Source organism: Drosophila grimshawi, unplaced genomic scaffold, assembly GCF_018153295.1.
Source record: "Drosophila grimshawi isolate 15287-2541.00 unplaced genomic scaffold, ASM1815329v1 contig_1377, whole genome shotgun sequence".
Lineage (NCBI taxonomy): Eukaryota > Metazoa > Arthropoda > Insecta > Diptera > Drosophilidae > Drosophila > Drosophila grimshawi.
In genome coordinates, this window is record NW_025062900.1 from 25,192,455 (window position 1) to 25,216,716 (window position 24,262).

General features: G+C 40.5%; 1 protein-coding gene across 3 annotated transcripts in view; it reads left to right on the forward strand.

The window, feature by feature from the left end:
* The window catches only part of LOC6567113 (protein sickie), a 178,903-nt gene that overhangs the window by 17,495 nt on the left and 137,146 nt on the right, over window positions 1-24,262 (forward strand). For 2 of the 3 annotated variants that reach the window (XM_043214689.1, XM_032739645.2), the window contains exon 1: window positions 1,400-3,034. The exons of the other annotated variant lie outside the window; for it this stretch is intronic. In XM_043214689.1, the coding sequence (XP_043070624.1) occupies window positions 1,415-3,034 (1,620 nt within the window). In that variant the 5' untranslated portion in view covers window positions 1,400-1,414. Of the gene's footprint in view, window positions 1-1,399; window positions 3,035-24,262 lie in introns of those variants that run through there. 3 annotated transcript variants of the gene reach the window in all.

Here is a 24,262-nt window from a genome sequence, read left to right on the forward strand (position 1 = left end):
CGGAGAATACTTTGCAATTCCTCATCAGAGAAGGCTACTCTCATTCTTGTACAAGTCTTTCGAATTAATGGCTTGAGCGGAGACAACTGAAACACCTGCTTCTGTCTTGCTTTGTCTTTCTTTGATTCTTCATTGGTTTGCTGCAGCTGGCATTTTGCATTTTTTGCAATTCCTTTTGGCGTCATCAACTATGCAACTTTTGACACGCCTTTAAATTGTTTCTCTAAATGCATTTGGCATTTAAATTTGTATCTGATTTCTGTATTTCTTTTTGTTGCTGCTGCTTCCGAGAGAATGTCAATAAACATGTTGAGGATTGTGGATTCTCATCCAGCTTCAATTTAATTTGAGAAACAATTTATTTTGAATATGTGTGTGCAATTTGCAGAGGATTTAAGAGCATTTTAAATTTTGGGAGCGATTGATATTAAAGTGCAACAAAATCCTTTATATTTGAATTTAAAAATGTTTTTTTTTTTTACTCTGATAACGATAGGTCGGCTATGGGGAAATAAAATCGATAAATCCACAAATCTCCCATAATTCGATAATTGCAAAGCGATAAATCCACATTGTATCTCCAATAATTGTAAAACTGTAGCCAAATGTATTTGGTAGATTGTTGGTTCACCTCCGCCGCCCCAAACTTCCCGACTCAATTTTCATATTTTAGCTTTGCTTAGATATATGCCTCATTTTGAACTCATTTAAAGTGGAAACTAAGCAAATAGTTGACAGGGAGAGGGAGAGGGTGAGTGGTAGCAGCTCCTTTGCCCACACTTCCTTCGACACTTCCTTACGCTGTTAATTGCTTTTGTAGACAAATTATAAATCGGTCGAGTGGACCGTTTGTGCATCACTCAAAAACAGACAAAACCACACCCGGGCTCTGTTTCGGACCCATGACTTTGCTCCGGGGTTAGCACTCGACAACGAGTCCCAACCAGGGCCGGAAACGGAACTGGACAAAAAACAGCTAACAAAACTCTCGTCAGTTTTAATTTAACTTTGACATGCATCAGCTCAAAAATCCAATTACAAAACAAATGTACAAAGCGTGCGCCCTTTTTTCCTCTTGTTGTTTTTTTGTTTTGTTTTTGTTTTTGTTTTTGGCTTTGGTTTGGTGCCCAGCACGATGCCCTAAGCTAAAACCCCATTAACGCCCGTGTAGATATATATTTAGCAGCGGAAAAAACACTGCCCATTGAGCTGAAGATTTATGAAACCATTAATTTTATGTGAAACACGCCAAAACCGAAAATATAGCCTACAAAAAATTTAAATTAAAATGTGCAAAAAAAAGTGAGCAACGAGAAAAAAATGCGAGCTTAAAGAACTTTTATGAAGCCTTTCGTCGGCTGGCAATGAGTGGTAATTATGAGTGGATAAGCAGGACAAACAGCAGCCGCAAAACATGTCCAGCAGCCGTGGCAAACTGCGACCCGATCGCAATGCCAACGAGGAGCAGCAGCAGCAGCACCATCAACAGCAACAGCAGCAGCTCCTTCAATTGGGCGCCCGCCCCAAAATGCAACACAAAATGCAACACTCGAAGACTGAGAGTGCCAACTACATGGAGTTGGAATTTAGCCAAGAGAGCACGACAGTGGGTCGCAGCTACAGTGAGCTGCCCGTTAGCTATGCCATCAGCACGGTGGTGCAGCGTGAGCCAGCACCACCGACACCACCACCACTGTCGCAGATGCCATCGCGACTGCTGCACTCGGCGCCGAATACGCCCAGTCGCGGCAAGGTGGTGCTGAGCAAGAAGGAGCGCAAGGAGCTGAGCAAGCAGCTCGGCTTGGAGGAGCTGGGCGTGAGCGCACAATCCGCCCAATCTAGCCCCTATAAGGGGCGTGTCACGGAGCTGAAGAACTGCATAGCACGTGGTCTGTTTGCCACGCTGCATCGCGGCTCACAAAAATCGCAGCATCAGCAGCATCAGCAGCAGCATCAGCATCAGCAGTCGGAGATTGGCACCCAGGATCTGCAGCTAAGTCAGGAGCTCTCCCCACCGCCACCTGCTCCAGAGCTGGCCAACAATAATGAGGACAATGATGCCGCCGACTACAGCGAGAAGCTAAAGAATCTGCCCGTGCGTCAGCGCAAGGCTGCCACCTCGCACATGGATAACTACTGCCTGTTCGATCCCGTAGACTTCATCAATGAGAAGGCGTTGCGTTATCCGAGCAATGCCAAGCACGGTCTGCGTGATCCTTTGTTCAGTTCGCGGCAGCATTTGGTGTGCGAGGACGAGGATGACGATGGGGACGAACTGGTGCCGGAGGTCATCTACGATGTGGAGGGGGACGAGCTCGAGGAGACCATCATTATTGAGACCTCCGGCGAGGCTGAGGTGGAAACGGAAACCAGCGCCTGTGCGCTGCCCAGCTTTGAGCATCACAATTACTTTGTCATCGATCCGGCAGACTTTGAGATGGAGCCCACTATTCTGGACATTGGCATACCCAATCCCTTTAGCAATGAGCAGCTGGTTAATGCCAAACTGGAGCAGCAGCTGCAAAACGAGTTCGATGCGATGCCCAGCATGTCCAACAGTCAGGAGTCCAAGGACACAGAAACCACCTCCACAGCCCTCGTGGAATCATCCACCTCCACCAACTCGGCGAGTTCGAGCGGCAGTTCCAGCAGCCAACCAAAGAAGAAGCTCACCTTTCTCAATCTGTCGCCCTTTCGTCCGGGCAAGAAATCGCAACAGAAGTCGTGTGTGGATCAGCGAGCCATCTCGGAGCTGGTCACCTCGGATCACATGCTCCATCTGCACCAGCTGCTGCAGCAGCAACGGAGGGATCAACGCGCTAACACGGTGCCCATCGAGTCCAACTATGTACTGTTCAATCCGGGACCGGTGCCCAGTCGCCATGTCCAGTACAAGATACGCAAGCCCCGTCCGCTGTCCACGCACAGTGATGCGGACAGTGGATTCCTGTCGCCCTGCTCACCCGACGAACTGAAGGCCAATCCCAGTATTCTGGTGCTCCAGCAATGCGACAGCGTTCAGGGTTATATTGAGGTGAGCTTTCTAACACGTTTTATTCCTCCAATTAGTTAGGCAACAATAGTTCCTAATCTGTACATCAACAACAGCATATTTGAACTTGTTTTAAAGTTGAGGTGAGAAGTTTTCAGCTGGAATATGTATAACGCCTATTGAATTACTTATTATTTGCTTCTTAAGCTATACGTTTTTAACAAATTTAAACTTTGTAAGCCAAGTTTTGTATTTTCTGAGTTAAAATAAATAAGAATTAGAATTTTGTTGGTTTTTAAACTATCAAAGTTAACCCAGAAAGCAAACTCTTAAGGGACCGTTGTGTGCCACTTTATTCTGTTATCTACTTCAGTGAAATAATATTATTCTAAATATTTTTGAATTTTCTTACAATTGCTTTTGCTTCCTTGAATTGGAACTGCATCCCATTTGCAATTGGTTTAGATATTCAAAGCAGAGCTCTCCCACAGTTCTTATAAACGTTTTGGCTGCCAAAAAGATAGAGAAAGGTTTTCCAAACCTGCTCGAGGCTATGTGTGTGTGTGTGTGTGTGTGTGTGTGTGTGTGCGTGTGTATCTCAGCCCTATCGCAGCTGCACACCCCACATTCGCGTATCTTAAGCTGGTAATCATTGTGGCATGTTCAGTTTCGCACTTGTCGCCATTTGCCGGCTCACTTATCTTAACGAGCGGGCAACTTAACAAGTCTTATTATGCAGCTGAACCCACCCCGGGGAGTTGCCATTGCTCCCCTCGCTCCACCGCTTCAAATCCAACAATGTCAACCCTGCAAGCAGAAATTATCAAACCATTCATGAAACTGCAGCACAGGCTGAGCTCATGCAGCAGTAGTCCCTCAAACGGGGGGGGTGGTTGATGTCTAAGGGCGTTGCAGGATTGGGGTTGGGGTTAGGTTTGAGTTTGGCTTTTGGCCCTGGTGATTGCATCAATTTTAGTGTTTTCTTTGCGTCAAGTGGCTGCTGCTGCTGGTGCTGCTTCTGTTGCTGCCATCGGCGCCTCCGGGGAGCAATCAATCCTCGCGTTGCCACTGCGCGCTTCATTAGTTCTTTGCTAGCTGCCAAACATTAAAAAAATAACACTGAGAAACGGGAGAGGGAGACAGAGAGAAAAGAGAAAGTGAGAGAGAGAGAGAGAGAGGGAGGGGAAATGGAAGGAAAATACAATTCGCACAGCTGTGTGCATCGTCCTTGCCGACTCTTAATGGAATTGAATTAAAACTGTTGTCATGGCATTGAGTGTCGTTCACTCTCCACTTTGCAACAGACTCCTTAACGAACACTACCACGGCTCTGCTCAAGCTGCACATCCCCCAAAATTGCTTGCCACAGGCATTTTGGGTCATTTGTTTATTGAAATGCGCTCGGCGAAATTTGCACCAGCCAGAAAGAGCCAGGACAGCTCAGCTGAGCTCAGTTTTCCCTTTAGGCCATGGAATCCATATGCTGCGCCCAATCAACGGGTGGAGAGCGAAGTGTCAAGTGCAGTGCTTTTCATATTTGTAATAAAGGCAGTGGGGAAAGTAAGGAAAGTGGGGAGGGTCGAGAGTAAATGGGTTGTAAATCGATGTCGCCGCGGGGGTAGCTATGAGCTCAAGGTACATGGGGCTCACAGACCGAGAGAGAGAGAGAGAGAGAGAGAGAGAGAGAGAGAATAAGGGAATATATATAACATAAATATATATCTATATCTCTATCCCTCCGTGTTGTATAGTTTTTTTGGCATGACCTCAAGTCCGTAAAGCAGTTTTGACACTGCTCAATGAAAGATATTTGAAGCAATTTGCCCGTAATTCTTGTGGATTTGAGGTGAATTTGAATTCGGTAAATTGATAATTACTACTAATTTTAATTTTGCAACGCTCAAACGATATTGAGTCTCCACCGAAATCTATTCTCAAGAGCTACTTTATGAAACTATTACATGTTTAAAGGCTTAAAAATAGACAGCTGCAGAAATGCTTCTTCAGGTTTACTGAAAACTTTTTAGTCATCTCACTACTACCTACAATTATGCTTATATGTTGAAAATGCTTAGACTCTTATATATATATATATATATTTGCTTTGTAGAACTCTTATCGTTTATAGTTTAATTGCCATTTGCTACCTCGTGAGTCGGTATAAAAGTCCTCTTCTTATGTCGTCTCCTCTTATTATCTGTGCATTGTAAGATTTAATATCCTGAACCCTGTTCAGAGGCTGTCCTTTCAAGGATAGTTTGACATAATTTTTGATTTCAGATTTATGTTTTTATTTAAGCTTTAGATTCAAGCTAAGAATGCTGGAAGATTTGACTTCAAGTTTTGAAAACTTTAAAAGAAGAAGTTGAACCACAATTGATGTTTGATGCGAAAAAGTATTCCAAAATCGTATAGCAAGTATTTCTTAACTCTTGCTTAAATTTAGAGCTCTTCGCTGGTTCTTTATCGTTTTCAAATGTTATCTAGAGTGCTTTCCATACTCACCCACTTCCCGCACTCATTAATTCTAACCAAACAGAAGTCGAGCAATTTATGCAAAGCGACACAGGACTCGCTTCCACTTGCCCATAAATTTGCACAGCTCCGACGACATTCGCTTCGCTGTTCTCTTTTTGAGCCTAACCGAATGTTCTGTGGCCAGGACACCCACATGTGGGTAATCCTCGCTAGAGATAGAGTACTTTGGTACTTTGCTGGCATGTGAGTCTGTGTGTGCCTTGCAGCCAAAGAACTCAATTGCAAATTGCAACGGCACTCAGGCATGCAATTTCCCAAACAACAAAACAGACGTTGACATGCTGCAACTCCTCCCCACCCCACCCACTCCCACACACACACACATACACACACCATCCAACCGCTTGCCACGAAACGGTTGCGCAAGGCGCTAAGCTGTCAAATGTCGGACGTTGTCGTCCTGGTTGCCGCCACAGCAGCTGCGACTAATGCTGCTGCTGCTGCTGCTGCTGCTACTGCTGCTGTCAACTGGGGTTGCCGTGCACCCAACTTTGTTTATGCGCCCCCGAAATTATTTCCTAAAGACGATAGGGCGAAGGGAGGAGTGCGGGTGTAAGTCGCGTGTCGCGTGCTACTTTATGTTAGCCGGACAAACCCCTTACTTCATGAGGTACTGATATTGCATCGCATTTCTCATGCCCCTGATTACTGATTAGTCCAATAAGTTGTAAAAAGTGTCGCCCCATCCGACGAGGAGATTATCTACACTGGCTTTTATTTCGATAGCTTTTTGATTTATGACTGGCCATAAATGTTCAATGGCACTTTATAATAATGTGGCGCCGGATGTTCCAGCCATACACAAGCATATAAAATGCCCACGGCCAATGCCATATGTGCATAATTATGTTGAGTAACTTATAAAAAAAAATGGCATGAAATTGTTATATTTTTCTATGCGATAATTAGTTGCTCTACAAAGCTATAAATATTATACATTAAATTAAATGTATTTTTCTTAATACTTGATCTATAAATAAGGGAAAATGTAGAATATATTTGCATATATATTATTGTATGTAACAAACATGCTGTCATAGCTTATATACCCCATATTTCACACAAACTATTATTCTACTGTGCAAAATTCGTGGAAGTTATTTATTTCAATTCGTGTTTTTTTTTACTGCGCGAAACTATTTGAATTAATTGCCATGTGCCATACAAGAATATAAAAAATATACAATTTTTGTTAAAAAACATTGCAATTAAGCATCTGAGCCGATAAGCGACTGCAATTGGAAATGCAGCTGTCAATATGCAGGAGATGTCTCCCTCCGGACATTAAAGTTGGAGCTGAATAAAGCTGCAATTTAATTGCAGCAGTGTTTTCCTCTTTTATATATTTTATTTCTCTCTTTCGCGATTTATTTGCCAGTTCGTTGGTTTTAATAATAATTTCATTACGGAAAATAATGCATATATGTGCGTTAATTTTATGGCCAGCTGGGCCGCATTACCAACTTCTGTGGAGAAGAAAAACAGAATGTGAACAGGAACTGAGCCGTTTAATGGAGGCTGATGTTATAAATGCACATGCAATGATGACGATGACGATGACGACGACGACGACGACGACGGCGACGGCGACGATGATAACGACATCGTCGTGAAAATTGTCCTCCAACTTGGAACACAACCCAACATTTGTTGCTAGACTTTAAGTTTTCAATTTGGCTGGCACTGTTAGAAGCGCACTTGCCACAGGCCTGGGTTGGTCCACTGAATGTGCCCTGGTGCTGTGCCCCACTAGGGCCCGGTCCAGGTCTTAAAGGCAGTCAGCCAAGACCAGACCAGCACCAAGAACCGAAAGGGAACGTACAGCACTGACAGCTAAATGCATTGCACTTATGCTTAAAACATGTCAGAGACGCCGTAGACAGCACTCAAACCGAGTAGCACACAGACGGACAGTCGGACAGACGGAATGACGCATTCCTGGCAGCAATACACTGCTAAAGTGTGAACAGTATGGCTGCGAATGCAATTGAAAAATTCTATATTATTTTTGACGCGCACACAATCACTCTCTCTCTCTCTCTCTCTCTCTCTCTTTCTCTCTCTCTGTATGTCTCTCTCTTGCTCCAGGTATTTAATGCTGCCACTGAATGAAAACTTTGGCACGGTAAAGATTTTTATAACACATTAGCTAGTGTTAAGTAATTTATATAACGCGTGTATTTCAATTTGGTATGTAATTTAGTACAGTTTAAGGCTAATTGTACTAAGGCATATTTTACAATACTACTTGCAAGGTCGATGTGAAATAAACCTAAACATCAAAAAGAAATGTTGGAAATAACTGTATTTGCCTATGTACACCGCAGCTTGTCTTGCATTCCCGTTTTGTAGTCTTAATCTGTTGTTGCCTGCGAGCAACGGTAATTGTAAGTTCCTTATGATCAAGACCTTCTTCGATGCTATGTTTAAGCTATTTTCATGAAGCAAGAGTCAGTCGCTTTTGGTCGCTTGAATCGCGTAGTATAAGTCGCATGAAGCGGACATATATTCTGTATTAAATACTAAGCTCTGAATAAATATAAGCCCCAAGTTATAATAAGAAATACTATTATCCCTTTCTGATAATATCCATTTCACTTTATGTATGAAAACTGTGCACATTTGCTATTAAATGACTTTTCCAGAGTAAGTAAAAGTAAGAACTTGTGAAGAAGACGTTTTCAACCCCATGAAGTATATATATTTTTGATCAGCACTACTAGCCGATAAAGCCATGTCATGTAAGAGTTTTTAAGTTAACAGCGACCTTGTCGACTCGGTGTTTATTCCCGACTTTATACTGAAGACAGTAAATAGGTCAGAGCCGATCGGATCGGATTACAGCGTCATCAGCTGCCTTACGAAAAATTGGTCGTTTGTTAACTGATTCACAAGGGTATTCAATCTTCGGCGAGCGATTTAAATTTTTATATCTTTTCTATTCCTTCTCTGGTTCTTCACTTCAGAGTTACAAGCTATTCTATCTTAGTCTAATTTTATTTGCAATATCTGTGCCAATTACTCGTAGTTAAACTGCTTGAAAAATCAGATTTTATGCATTGCTGTCAATAATCATGACATATTTATCAGTGCAAGGGAGAACTTTTTGCTTGTGGCATAATCGGAACGCTTAGTTCAATTTTTAACTTTCTTGAGAGTTATGCCATTTGCCATCGCTCACCTTTCCTCTTGCTCTCGTTTCCTCTGTTTCTCTCTTTACTTTTCTCACTATATACTTCAACATGCTGTCGGTCTTTGTGAGAAATGATGGCCATAATTTTAGCCACTAACAAGGAAGTGGAGCCTGTAAACTTTGGGCATTCTCTGGGCACTTTTGGCCCGGCCCATGGATGTTGCCAGTTTTTTGCTGCACTTCGTGCTGTTGTTGTTGTTGCTGTTGCTTTTGTTGCATAGTTTTTGGTGCTTAATGCATATTTAAAACTGCTTTTGGCAGGCATCTGCAGCCCGGAAAAAGCGCATGTTTGGCTTATTGGCAAATTTATTTATTAAATTTTGCTGGTGGCCAACGCTGCCGCATGGCTGCACTTCATTTTGGTGCGCTTGTTGTAGTTGCTGTTGTTGTTTGTTTGCTAAACTAACTAATTAAAAAGTTATTTTTTTCATGCATAGCGTATTTATGAGCTGCCGTTAGCCCCAAAGTATGCAATTAATTTCGAAAGTCAAGCAGCAGCTGAAGCATAAAGTCAACGCGAAAAAACTATGCGCAAACACGCAAAATGATTGCATTGTTGCATTTCAGATTTCTTAAATCAGATTTTACCACCACCCCTTGGATACCCTGCCGCCCACCCCCTGCTGGCAATTTGCCTAGTTATTTGCATTGCTTTCGGGCATAACGATTTGCCCAGCGCTTTGTGCAGCTGAAAGGTAAGAAAACAAGGCGTATAAATCAGAGCAGAGTGAAAAGAAAAGGCAAACAAGGAAAAAGCATTCGCAGAGAGACAAAGATGCCATCAGGCGTTGCTCGAGAGACAGAAGAATAAGATAAAGTTGCCCTGGCAAAGATTTCTTTGCACAGCTTATAAATGTGAACAAGCAAAAAGACAACTAAGAACACCGAAGCCAGCGTTGAGTTTCTGCCTTACTGTCGCCTAGACACCCTTCCTGAGGAGAAGTTGCATTGCAGAAGTTAGAAATTATTAGATTTTTTTGGGTTATCCATTGCAAGGAATGCTGGAGCATTTAACATTTCTTACCCAAAGATTTATTATTCATTATATGCTTTATTTAATTATAAATTTAATGAATAATTAACACTTTAAATTTGATGTAATTTTTAAGACGTTTGGAGTGTTTTTTTATTAATTATGACAATTCTAAGAATATTATGAAATTAAAAAATTAATTATAAGTGTCAACATTTTTCTGCATTCTATGCTCAACTTTTCATACATCAAACTGGAAACTGAATTTACATAATTCTGCCTGCACCAAAGTTGATTTGAATTTGCGCATGCTTCATTTTCGGGTAGTGTTAAAAATATTGTTTGCATAACTTTGTGAAGGCAAAAATAAAAATGTGTAAAAATACCACAAAATATAGGGAAAGCAAGTTTTGCATTTGCAATGGTTATGCTTTCGATTAAGCTTTCGAGTTGGGTTTTTGTGTGCATTTAGTTATGAGTGACATTAAATATTTAGCTTGGTAAGCTGTCCAAAAAAGGACAACAACAAATGACTGGCATTTGTAGAAAATGTACTAATTAGTAAAGACAACAACAAATAAAACAAAAGCAAATAATTGCCCAAATAAATGGGCTTTAGTTTTGGAGTTCTGCGTAACCTGGTGATAAAAGTTATAACAACAAAACAAACATGAGAATTTATGATGTGATGACCCCCCACCCTCCCCTCTGATTCAAAGGGGGAGACTATCAATAACCTTAGCAGGGGAGTTGTGGCATAAAAACCATAAAACTAATGCCACAGTCTGGGGAGCAAAATGTCATGGGCTTAGCTGAGAGTCCTGTGAAATTAATAACCTGGTTTACTTTTTTCCTATTTTTTTTTGTGCGTATCCCTTTTGTTTGTGTGTGTGTGTGTGTGTGTGTGTGTGTGTGTAGAGGGGGTTTCAACTGTGGACTGTTGTTGTGCACATGTTCGGGGATTTATTTGCCGGAAATAAATATTAGCCGCAGTCAAACACACTTAAGCCTATGTCGGGCGACATCTCGGCCATTTATAGTTTTACAGGGGCTCTTACAGGGGCTCTTACACAGGCTTAGAACTTGCTTTACACGCACGCACACAAAGATATATATATATATATATATATATATATATATATGTATATATATAGCCATACACACATCTTGTTGTTGTTTTCACAAGCCGCGTCGTTTCCCATAATTGATTTTGTATTGGCTTCGGCAAGGGATGCTGCCGACCGAAGCAGACTTTTCCATGTGGGCCAACTGCATTTTACGGATATTGAATTTCAAAGAGTTTTTGCGCAAATATATGCTGTCATCAATCTCGTCCTAGACTAAATGAATTTCATCTACGATTACAATCCAGCAACTGTCAAATGCAGCATGATGTGTGCAGATGTGACGTCCTCATAATCGACTCTAAACTAAAATCAAATTTTAAATTTCTCAAAGGAAAACAAAACAAAAAAGCAAACAGCAAGCGTAATTTAAACTTACCTCAGGGTGAGTCCTTGTGTACCTGTGATAGACCTGCCGTAGACCGTAGAAACCAAAACATTTTGTCTGTGAGAGGCACAGAAATGCAAAAGGTACCCAGTAAAGAGAGTTGCTCGAGTTGTTGGTCAAATACACTAATGGATTTTGATATAACAAACTCTGAGAAAATTATAAGTGTAAGTATTCATAATAAATTCAAATAAAAGTTTACTTGTGCAGGGAAATGTGTGCTGTTATTGAAAGCTATTGTCAGCAGAAAAGTAGAAAAAGAGATTTAAAAAAAAAACCAGTTAAATAACAAGCAAATTGGGATAATCTTAGTAAAATTCCTTCAAATCGATATCCCATGTTAACCAATCAATCAAAATTGACTGCAGACGTGACTTTCATAAGTACAACGATAGCAAATGCGATGCATGAATGATATTATTGTTTCAAACTGATAATCCATCATTTGAGTGATGACTTCTGAGGCAGCCCTCGCTGCTGTGCGGCGTCTGCTACGGCTGCTGCTTGCAACCACCAAACAAAAGGCTAAACAACAAAAACCAAATTGAGTTGCTGTTGTTGTTTTTGTTGGGTGCACAGACAACGGAAAACAGAAGCCTTTGCTTGCGAGCATCTGAAGGGAAAATGTTGCACAGGTTGCCATTGCCTACGAAAAATCTCACTGTCCGTTGCAGTTACCGAACAGCACAGCAACTTCACCCCCCTGTACACAAACTGTGCCTGGAGTGTGTAATAATTTGTTTTTGTGCCCACGCACCAATGCCTCCCACCCGAACTATGCAGCAGGGTAGCAGTCAGCAGTCACCACCAGAGGGTGGAAGAGAGAGAAGAGAGAGAGAGCAGCTTCATCAGCATTTGAGCTACTGGTCTGATCTGTGCGAAAGTATAACAAATATTTATGCTTTGAGCTGTGTTATTAGATTTTAATTTCTTGCACCCATGGAAATGAGGAAATGATGGTTCACCCTTAAGGTACTACTTACATTTACCACCTCCTCCCCATTTCCTTTCACAGTCTGCATAATGCGTGCGAATGTTTCTAGCTTGTATTTTCTACAATCGAGAGAGGGTGGCAAATTTGTGCCCCTTTTTTAGAGAATGGGTGTATGAAGTAAGTTGCTGGCTCGCCCCCTTTGGCTTTGTTGCAAGGTGTCATGGCCAGTAATTGAGTATGGTTTACGCTTGTGCCTCATCATTTTGACGTTTGCTGCATTTGCAACTTGCAAATATTTGTTTAACTGCCTTCGTTAGGGCTTTCTCCTTCTATGCGAGACTATCTTTTAAGTGCTTGCCACAATGCAAATTTTCGTTTGGCACGTGATGAAAGTTGGAATGCCAAAGGGGGTGGAGTGCAGAGCAGATGTTTCAACCACCAGACTTTCTTTACATTTGGTTTTTTTTCCATTCGGGGGTTGCGCTGACTGCTACAAAATGACGTTTACAAAATTACATTATTAGAAATTGATGATTACGTCGAGGAGTGCGGGTGCGGGTGTGGGTGTGGGTGCTGGTGCGGGTGCGAGTGTTGTCAGCAGCTTGCTCTTTTTGCTATAAAATGCTTGAAATATGTTCTGAAAAGGGAAGGGTGTTGGCAAGTAGCAAGTGGCATTCCATTAAAAATAAGAGCCAGAAATGTGTCAGCAGCACTCTAATGAGCCACACAGGGTAGGGAGTATGGGAGGAACACCTACACTTGCATTAGCAGAGGGAATTTCAAATAATACAAACAACATTTCAACTGGTTTTGGTTCGTTGCCCACTTCTAAGTTGGTCACATATCAGCGGCGCGACATACAACCGCACACTAACCTGCAACTGCAACTTCGTTGTGGCAAACACACTCATTCAGTCTGCCAGCTCTCCTCGTCTCCTTCCCCCTCCATTTCCATTTCACTTTGCAAAATTTCGCATAGTTTAAATATGCGTTTTCGCTTCGTAGCTTACTCGTTTCGCTCTTTGTGGCATTTGCGTCCATATTTAAATATTGAAAAAAGAAACACGTTACCGGTGTAAATGATGCCCCAAAAAGCTTGAAAGCTTTTAAGCTATGCAGCTTCAACTGCAGTTGATTGGGGTGTTCGAATTGTTTGTGGCATTGGGTTCAACACATGTAATATGTACACATATACAGAATAAAAACTTTTCAATAAACTAGGTTAAATGTAATTGGGAGCAGCTAATTTAAATCTTTAATTATGGCTCTTCAAATTATATGTATATTAAAATATCAAAATATACAAATATATATACAACTAGTCTAGTGCTTGAAAAGTAAGTACTTAGTCAAACTTTCAATATTATACAATATTTATTAGGTTTTACAAAATATGATTTAGATGCTACGAACCCAATACACAATATGTGTGTGTTTAAGATATGTTTAAATGAATAATGTGAATAATCTCGTACATGTTTGTCTATGGCTACTCCGATCGCCCATTTTTAGTCGTTGCGGATATAATCATAACTTGGAATTTTCTGATACTCTTAGATTAATTTACATATGTGCGAATTTTATTGTACAACCCTCGCAGCACTGACACCATTTGAAGTCCGCTTTTATTTTTTTTGTTAGCATACAAGACCGGATCTGGGCACTGGGTGCACACATTGGCAAGGGAGTAGAAGAACTAGTTGAAAGGTATTACAGTTTTTTGTGTGTGGCGTTTGCATTGCATAAATGTTGCCGTATTTGGCATAGATTTGCATGGCAATAAGGAAGGAGGGGGAGAGATAGACGTGTTTCATAGCAGCTGCTATCGACTGGCAACATATTGCCGTTGCAACGTCCGCTCGAAACATCCGTTTTGGTCAGAGGCAATAAAAATGAAAGACGCCGTTCAATGACAGTCAGGAAGTTGGCTATTTGCATGAGTTAAGCCAGGGGCTGGTCGTTCACAGATAAAGAAGAAATGTCTTATGCTCTACGGCCTGAGTTAAAGGTACAGGTGACGCTTTTGTTTGGTTAATTGTTTGTTTTGCATTCATCTGCGCTGGGGACAGGCAAGTGACGCGAAGATTTTAGAGCAGTCGCACACTATTAATCAACTTGATTGAGTTTACTTAGCCCCGGGGAGAAACAGCCTCGACTGCTGTCTTGTATATAATTAATGTGCAACACGCTTTGGGGCACTCTAGAGTGTGCCAGTGTGTGTGTGCCAGTATGTGTGTGTGTGTGTACTTGTGCTTGTATCTCTACCATGCAAATCCCCCAGACGCGACTTGATCTCTCCGCCTGCCTTGCTACTGCTACTACTACAACTACTTCTACCTCTGCTGCCACACCACTTGTGCACTGTGTGCTAATGAAATGTCGTCAAGTTTTGACAACACCAAAATTGCAGACTCGTTGAGAGGCAATCTAAGTTGCAGCTAAACTTAATAAACACCCCAGCCAGCCAAAATTGTTAGCTGCAACGGCGCACCATCGAAAAAGTTTTCATTAATCTTTGCCCCGGAGAAACTTAAACTTTGGGCTTATCAAAATGGCTTCCACAACTCCCCCGGCTGCTTGGCTGGCTGACTGGCTGGCTGGCTGACTGGCGTCATTTACACGCTGGCCACAATTAAATTGAATTAAGTTGGCAGCACTGAAATAACAAAGCCAAGCGAATTACGCAGCACCTGAGCTCCTGGACAAAGGACGTGGATCCTACTAAAACTTCGTTTGGCGCTTGTCAAATTGATATTTGATTCATGACCAGCGCATTTGTCAAGTCATTCATCTTTTTCAGACCCAGCCAAAACTGCGGGTGGCTTCACTGTATGTGGTTGGGTGGTGCGGTGGTTGGGCACCCGTTTTCTTTCATGATGAATGACCCATTGGTGAACGGCGGCAGCCCTTTTGCTGTGATTTCTTGCTACGCCGCATTATTTTAGATTACGCTGAAGAGTAACTCAAGGCATGGGTCCATAAGCTATCAACTAAAGCAATCAAATAAGTGTATATATTTTTGTAATAGATTTCTTTTTACAGTTCTACGTACTTCATATTTCTAGCCAGTTCAAATATTAACGACATAAGTGCCACTGACTGCTTTGTGAAGTTTTATATATCTATTATTTTGAAAATCGCTTGCCAACCCCAAAAATGTTCTTCCCTAAGAACTTTTCCTCAACATTCGATGTTAGAGATTGATAAGAAACAACAAACCACTTTGTGTAGACTTTTCCAAGACTCTTCCAAGACTTTTCCTATAAGGGTTGTTGCGTATTAAAGTCATTGATTGTCAAATTAGAGTTGCTCTCATTTGAAGCGGAAATAATCCGAAGGACACGTGAATTGGTCACCCCTTAAATTCAAAAATATAAATCATAAATGGGGAACAAATTTAATAAATAGAAGGCAATAATGCTATAAAAAAGTTATGTTATGAGAAGATTAAGCTTGTTATTATGAACTGTGAACAAAATATAGCATTTAATTAAGAATTGAGGAAATATTTCTGTAGAAATCAAAAGTAAGTTATAAAGAAATTAATATTAGGAATAAAATATTGTTTGGAAAATGAAAACTAAATTATTTTTAAATAGTTAATATTATATATCTGTAAGAATTCATATCAATTTAAAACGATAAAAGCTTTCTATATGACGACATATAAATGAATGTATCTGAATAGATAGTTAAACTATATTTTTATTTACATTTGCAGTTCAATTATTAGTCGGCGAGGCACTTGTCTTGGTTCGTTGTCCTGCTTCCCGATATACAGCTACATTTACGTTGATTTCACTTAAGTGTAAGCCGCAAACCCTAAACACATTAGGCGTGAGCAGCTCCCAAAGGCGGCGACTGTTCGTCGCTTATGCCGCATCATCATCGTCCAATTCGAGGCTCAGTTACCAGTTCCTCCAGTTCCCATCACAGTTGCTGGCTGTAGTCCTGCGGCTTGGTTGGTAGCATGCTCACGTATTTTATGCCGGAGGACTCACAAAAACCACAAAAAACTTTCGTCGTATAGACTTATATTTCATTTTGGCACGATTTGTCAAGTCAGCGGAAATCGTGCAATGCCTATCAGCATGGCATAAAATTGAAAAATTACTTTGCGTGCCAACTAAAAATAGTACGAAACTTATGAAAAGCTGGTAAAAATGCGACTTAAGTTGGCTATTTGTATTTAGCTGGCCCTGATTTGTGGCCAAGTGAAACGCAAACTTGCGTTTCATTCTCAGAATTGCTCAGAAGCAACAACTGAAACCAAACTGAAACTTTAACTCAACTTCTTCTCCCAGTTAGTTAGTCTTGGCAAATTGTAGTGCAAATATTTTTGCTTGTTTTGCCCGCACAGAGCACTTAAAACTGTTGGTCTGGTTAATTACCGGCATTCTATTTGGTTTTCGCCAGCACAAATAGTCAACAATTTTTGGTATTTCAGCAACCATCTTCCCCGAAAAGCAGGCAATGCAAATGCAAATAAACATTAGCGGAACGCCTGTTGGAATATTTACGAACGGAGAGGGAGAAAGAAAGAAATTCTTGAAGCTCAAGTTTCTCTAGTCTATTGATGACCATTTTCTTGTCCTTAGGATACTACGTAACAAAACAATTTCATTGCCTCGAACTGTGACCTTAAATGAAGAACTTGTCTCCATACATCATTTTTTATAGTTAGATGCTATAAAAGTAAATCGCACGTGAAATATAATAATTCTCTAAATTGGAGAAGACTTGTTTTACTGCCTATTTTAGTTTTGATACTCTAAAATATCAACAAGAGTCAGCTTAAATATACAGATAAAGCGAAAAATATACAAATGAACAGGAGCAATATTTTAAATAATTTCCAAGAAGATCTAAAGACGTAGAGCTCATAGTGAAGATAAGATGAAAACACAAAGAAAGAAAATAACTAATTCCCATTTTAATAGATTATATCTGTTAGGTTATCCGATTGTATTCCAGTTCTTTATTGCTGGAGACTATTAAAGCTATTTGTTTGAGATTTTCTGTGTTGCTTCTCTTAAAGAAAAATGTTTCAAATGTGGAAAATTATACCCACAGCACCACTTAAAGCGTATTAAATAAAGGAATATGTAAAGCAAATAAAAATTACTTTAATAGCTCTAATTAACGACTTCTCACAGCCCAAAAAAAAAAAAATCTTATTTAGTTTCCTCTCCTACGCCCATAGATATGCCCATTGAGCATGCCAACAATTTGCCTATTTGTCGCTTTGTGTTTGGTGCGTGTTAAAAAATAATTTCCCCAGATAATTTGGCATCACGCATGGGATCTGAGACCTGCCTCTTCCCCCTCCACGCCCTGCTTAACGCAGGCAAAGTTTGAGTTGGAAAAACTTTTAGGCAAATTTTTTTTTCTGCTTTTTTTTCGTGGGTTTCGACAGTAGGCCGAAAAACTTTTGTTGTTGTTTGGTTCTTTGGCTCATTGTTTATTTATTTTAATGCAAACGGTCGTGTGTTGATTTAATTGAGCCAAATGTGTTATTGGGCCATCAGCATAATTGGCCACACGGCTAAGTTTTGGCCAGATTGGTAAGCGGGGAAGGGTCGGTCCGAGTTAATTATTTGCTCAAACCTCGTGTGTGTCACATAAAGCGGCTTATACACTCTGCGCCCTCAAAGTATGCAGTAAAATATTTGTAGCCTGCCAATTGACTACGTGAACAAACATCAAAATAGCACAGGGGTTGGCAGGGGGTGTGGGTGGCAGGACAGTCGGTGGTGGGCGGCTTTCATATTAATTTTACATTTTGCGGCGAAGGCATAAAAATAATAATAAATAAAAGTATCGGTTAAATTGTTTATACAATCTGCACAATGTGCTGCGAATATATATTTTCCCAAACTCATTTCCACACTCTCTCTCACTCTCTCTCACTCTCTCTGTCTCTCTCGTTGGCTCTGTACGGTTCTTCGTTAGGCTTAAGCCCCGGAACGTGACCCGGACAGGCGGTACATTGTTTGTTTAACTGTTGTTATTATTCCCTTTCAATATTTGTGTGGGAGTTGGGTAAATTGGGAACTGCCTGCAATGTTCGCTTCGCATCGAACTCATCATTGTCCCCGGCTCTGCTTGTCTGTGTGTGTGGATCTGTGTGTGTGTGTGTGTGTGTAAGTTGTGTGTTTGAGCTGCTGACCCGTTACTGCAGCGTATCACATCTCTGCCTCTCTCCTTGTCTCGCCCATTTGAGTTGTGTGTTTTCGGTTTGCTTTTTGCTACTCTGGCGAAAAGAAAAAAATTGAAAATTACGTTAAGCTCTGGCGGCAGATTGGAGTGTTTTTGGGTATTTCCGAGCCACTCTTCTCTGCCAGCGCCTATTTGTGTAAACAAGTGAAAGTGATTTATGCATAAAAACCAGTCCCAGTCGCACCACCGACCTGTCACAGAGACACAGAGCCTGCCTTCCTGGGCCTTCATGTAGCTGTTGACTCAGGCGTATGATTGTTTTGGAGTGCCTGGATTTATGTCTCTTGCTGGGCATATTGATATAGATTTCCATGTACATTTCAAAAAAGTGCTCTGCTTGTGTGCTGAATTCAGTAAACAATCCAAAATTGATAAATAAAATCGTCGCTGATTTTTTTATATACCTGAAAATGGAAAATCGAAATAAATTAATACCAACTTTGTATTAAATATGAAATTATACAATGTGAGATAATATTCCCTCTTTGATAGCTTAAAATATTAAAAATAAATAAAATACGTATAGTATGAAAAGGTATTTTAAATAAAAGTTAAGTGCACAAATAAAAAACTGTTTAAACATAAAATTGCGTGTCTGAACTTTAGGACTTAAAAACAGATAAAAAATACTTTGGAAATGATGTCAGTCACAAAGTAAATCTTCTTACTTTGTGTTCTTGGACCATTTTTAAGCTTAATACAACATTGGATTTTTTTCAACTCTTTATAATAATTAATTAGCGAACTCAATAGGATCTCAATCCGTTTAATGTTGAGCCCTTTGATTAGCCCTTCACATAAAAACCTACTCGAAAATCAAGTATGTAAAGCGTTCCATTTATTCTCGCACTCTTGGGTATATGAGTATGTGTGTAGTCATAATATCCGTAACCCCATTGAATGTAATCAAGTATCCACTTGCACAAAGCGCTGGTCAAACAAAATTGCGCTGCCCCTTTATGCCGCAGCCATGTCCCCAAATTAATTTAACGCCCAAGTGGGGTAAGGCAGCCGCCCCAAAATCCACTTCAGCACTGCATTCATATGAATGAGCTGAGCGCTCGCCCACAAGTCTCGTTGCCAGCGAACATTATAATAAAATTAATCTCCATTTGTTGGCGGGTCGCAGTCGCAGTCGCTGTTGACGAAGCTGTTGACGACGCCGTCGCCGTCGGCGTCGCAGTCGCAGTTGTCGTTGCCGTCGCCGTCTCTTTATTAGCGTACAAAAGCTACTGGAGCCAAAAAGTGGCAATTATTCATTTTATGAGCTTGGTCTGAGGCCTGAGCATGTGAGCCATAAAAATTAAAAATTAGCCCCAGCAGCAGCAGCAGCAGCAGCCCCAGCTATGAGAGGGATTATATAACACGCATTTGATGTAGCCAGGCGGGCGCCAACCCCTTTCCGTAAAAGTCAAGAAAATGAATATTTATGCGACACACGGGGTAAGAGTCCCCCCGGACATGGGTTTACAGCACCCAGCTACGAGTGCTGCGGCTCTAAGGCTTGTGGCAGTGTTGGCAGCATTGTTATAACAAGCACATGTCAAAATCATTTCATAGCACACAAGCCTCCCTTTTATTGGACGGCAGATCAAAAGGAGAGCTGCCAAAAAGGGTATTTATATTTGGCTAGTTTGTCCTGTGTGGGTTAGGTGTGACTATTAGAAAGGAAATGCAATTTGAAGTGCTTTTCCCGGGGCCTCGTTGCTGGGGCTACTCAAAAATTAAATCCAATTATCAGTTTAAGGCCACTCGACGCATCGCTGGGGAGCAGCCAGACATGTCTGTGTGTGTGTGTGTGTGTGTGTGTGTGTGTGCGACCATACAAACAACAACGATTACTACAACAACAGCAGCCAAAGAAGTTTCTAATGCAACAAAGTTTCATTTTAATGAGAAACTTTTGTTTATGCAACCCTGTTAAGGGCATTCAATGTTGCCAGCCAAACCACATGCAAAACTTGCCAAAAAAACAATGTACTTTCCGTTAAGCCAGCTTTTGGCCAACCAAACTTAAAGACGTATGCAACTAGCAGTTGTTTTAAGCCAAGTTCTTTCTTTCAGTGCACGATGTAAGCTAAATGCAACTTTTGCTTCTCATCATTATGCTTACTTAAGTATTTTGGGAATTAGTTTGCTCTGTCTGGCTGGCTGAGCCAGAGTGTTTAAGCAGTTTAAAATACACTTCACACTCTTGATATGTGCTTAGCCAGGTATTTGCATTTTCTCTCGGCCATAGACAAGTTTATTGCCAAGACTTTTAGGCAATTTGTTGTCAGTCGTCTTAAAGTGTCTACGAGTTTAGATTTAGTCCAGGCAATCAGTTGGCTGTCTGCATTTAACAAGAGACAGCCAGAAAGTAGGCAAAGCATCTGCATTTACAGGTAGCTCAAGGATTTCTACAATTTGTTGGCAGCTTTAGCAATTTGTTTGGCCTTTAGCAACCAATTCTTGCCGGGGATGGGGCTTATGCAAACAAATATGTGTCTTGTATTTTTATATATATTTTTTTTTTTTTGCTAAGCCTGTCCTTAGGGTCACACACATGACCCCAAAAATATTTGCATAAGTGGAGCCGGGCAGCTGAACCCGAAAAGTTCCAAGCGGGTCAGGTTAAAAATGCTAGAAATGTAAATAAAATCAACAACGGAAGAAAAGGACAAAACAGCAGAAAAATAAGTAAAATAAAATAGAAGAAAGCAGAAGGTGCCGAGCGACAACAACAACAATGTGACAGGAAAAATATCATTCTAAAACGGTTGACAGCCACTTACACATGTCAAACGCAAAGGGATAACGAGCAAAACGGATATTAGAGTATTAGACAGGAAGCTGTTCTCTGACATGTTCTCTGTGCTCCCCTTCCAATTGCCTTCAGTCCACCAGCTGGGCAGGGTTGAACCTATTTTTTCTTGCTATGCCAAACGGAATTTGAGGCTCTCAAGTTATCAAACCAGATTTTCATTGCAGATGCTTGAAATTGCTTTAATGTTGTTTTTTTTTTGGGTCTTCGAAATCAACTTTTGGCCAAGTCAATTAGGCGGCCATCATTATGAATTTGTGGCTAATTGCTATTTAGATTTGACTGTAGCGTCGTTAGCCTGTTGTTGCTGTTGTTGTTGGTAACTTAAGTTGGCTGTAATCCCACTCGTATCATATTATGGCCTCTGCCCACACCGCCAGCTTCTAATTAGCTTGGTATTTTTCATATTTAAATGAGCTCTAATTAGCTTTGCTGTTTACTTGTGCGCAATTCGCAGGCATATTATTAATTTGTTTTACTTATCTCTCATTGCAGGTAAGCCGATTTCGAGACGTTGCCCATTGAACTATTGAGTGCTGTCCTTGTTGGCAATAATAAGGTCGTAAGTAGCGCAACGAGAGCCAACAAAGAACTACTTGAAATTTAATATACGTTCAGCAATTGCTGCAAATGGAATATTTAATGCTTAATATGCTAATAGAAATTAACACTTGAAATTAAAAAATTATATATACTAACAATTGAAATTGTTTGATTAGCTGGGATTTTTGCATGTGGATTAAAAATGGTGCACGATCTTTTTGAAGTAAACTCTTAGTTTTTCATTTATCTAAGAAAATCGCATTTGAACACAGTTCAGATCAATCAAGTATTATGTTAGAACTTGAGTCCTACCCTGTTCGGATTTTACTCCGTTTTCCTGAAACTGAACACATCGCAGCGAATGCGTTAATACATTTCGTATTAACAAATAATGAAAATAATAATAATAATAATAATCATTTTAATGAAAATGCAATACGCACAGGGAGTTTTGAGGAGCTAAAGTCAACAAATAAATTCTAGCTAAAATTGGTTCATGAATAATTTATAAATATGCCTGCCGAACTTATATGCACAGTGGCTTCGGTGTTAATCTGCAACAGTTAATTAACTTTCATAAATATTTTGTTAGCATAAGCTTCACTTTGCATGCTCATATGAAGTATTAAGGCTTAAGGATATGCTATATGTTATTTTGCAAGCACACCTGAGCACACCTGAGCACACCTCCACCATCCCAGTGCATTACCGTCTCATTAAGCTCGACTGTGGCAGCCATTAATTTTATACATATTTAATTGACTTTATGACCGGGTGCAGACACCGAAACTCACTGAGTGACGAGCGGAGTGGCCAACAGGCGCCATGAGGCAACATTCTACCCTAGTTAGCGGATCATGAAACCACAAGAACACAATAACAACTACAAAGGAAATACTTGCAGCATGCTCACGCATAAAATGGCTTTAATAATGCTGCAGACGGTGGCTGGTAGCTGGTTGCTGGTTCCTGGTTGCTTGTAGCCTGGCTGCATGATGAGGCTCATAATTATGTGACATGCGAGCGCGCGCGGTTTGTGTATAAAATGAAATGCATAAAAATATTTTAAAATACACGCAAAGAAGAAGAAGAACGGAGCAGTCTGGAGTTGGTGTTGTGTGGTGTGGTGGGGCAAGCAAACTGTCAACACGCTTGAGTTCGTCGATACCGCAACGTTGCGCTGGCAACAATGTTGCTAACGACATGATAAAAATTGTGCAATTTCTGAGCACTTTGGCTCCTTGTCGACTGTTGTGGTTTTGGTTTTATTGATGTTCGGAGAACAGTTTAATAAAAGAATGTGTGATTTGCGCTTGCTACTGAGAACTGGAAATCAACACTTAACACTTTAATAAGGACTAAGAGTTATCAGTTTATACTCCCCTTTTTAAATGTGGAGTAACTTTAATATATAAATGAATATATTATCAAGTCCTAACGAGGGACTGTAAATTACTCGTGTGTGTCGTGGCATTTTTCTGATTTCCTTCCGCGTGTGATCAGTCAAAACTTTTTCTTTTTATGTTTGTGCCGCTTTGATCCCCCCCACCTCATTTGTGCACCGAACAGTTTCTTTTTGCAATTAATTATGAGGCATGCTGACATTTTCCTGCCGCGACACGAACCACGTTACTTGCTGCTATTTTATAATTTATTTTTAGTGCTGGCGCAAGTTACATGTTCCCTATTTTGTCTTCGACACTTGGCGGCGTTGAACTTGACGCAATTTATTTTGTGAAAAGAGGCAGGAGGCAGGCAGCAGACACGCCTAGTTGAATGTTGTCGCACATGTGCCGTATAACATTTTGTTTATAAATATAAAAATAGCAAAGCATACAGCGCTTGAACACTCATCTCCTTAATATGCCACCGGGGAATACCCAATAACTCTGGCATTGCCTCGAAAAGTTCAAGGTTTTAATTGGTCCCCAGCACAAAAATACTTTATGCACTTCAAGTTGAGACAACATACAGCTGAATTAAATCTGGAAGAAAGTTAACACCCCATTATGAAGAATATAATAATAAAAATGAATTCGTCAAAATGTTTTTATTGCCTTGCTTACAGTTTATATATTCATTATTAATATTTTGTTATTGAAAACAGTCTCTCCTTCCAACTATAAATTATAATTGAATACCAAACTTTACCATTGTTAAATACAAAGTTTATTATTACTCCCTTTGCCATTTCTTTGCCATTTTTAATTGTCCTATTTCTCAATCACAACTCTGTCACCAAATTATTCAACAAAATTCCCAGGCTGTTTTCAAATGTTTATTGGCTTGGCGTTTTGCGTCCAGACTGAAGTTTGTTGACTTCTAATTCCGACGCTGGATGTTTATTTAAATTTTCTTTTCTCAAGTGCCTCTTCGGGTGTCCTCTATAAATAGTGCTTTGCCCCCCTTTCGATTTTTGGGGCGCATTTTACTCTCTGTGAAATTATTTTGTTTGTCTTTTGTTGTTGTTAATTAACATGAGTAGTTTACTTAATTAAGCGTGAGCTGTGGCAGCTCAGTCAGAATTTTGTTTATGTCTGGCCCCTTGCGACTAA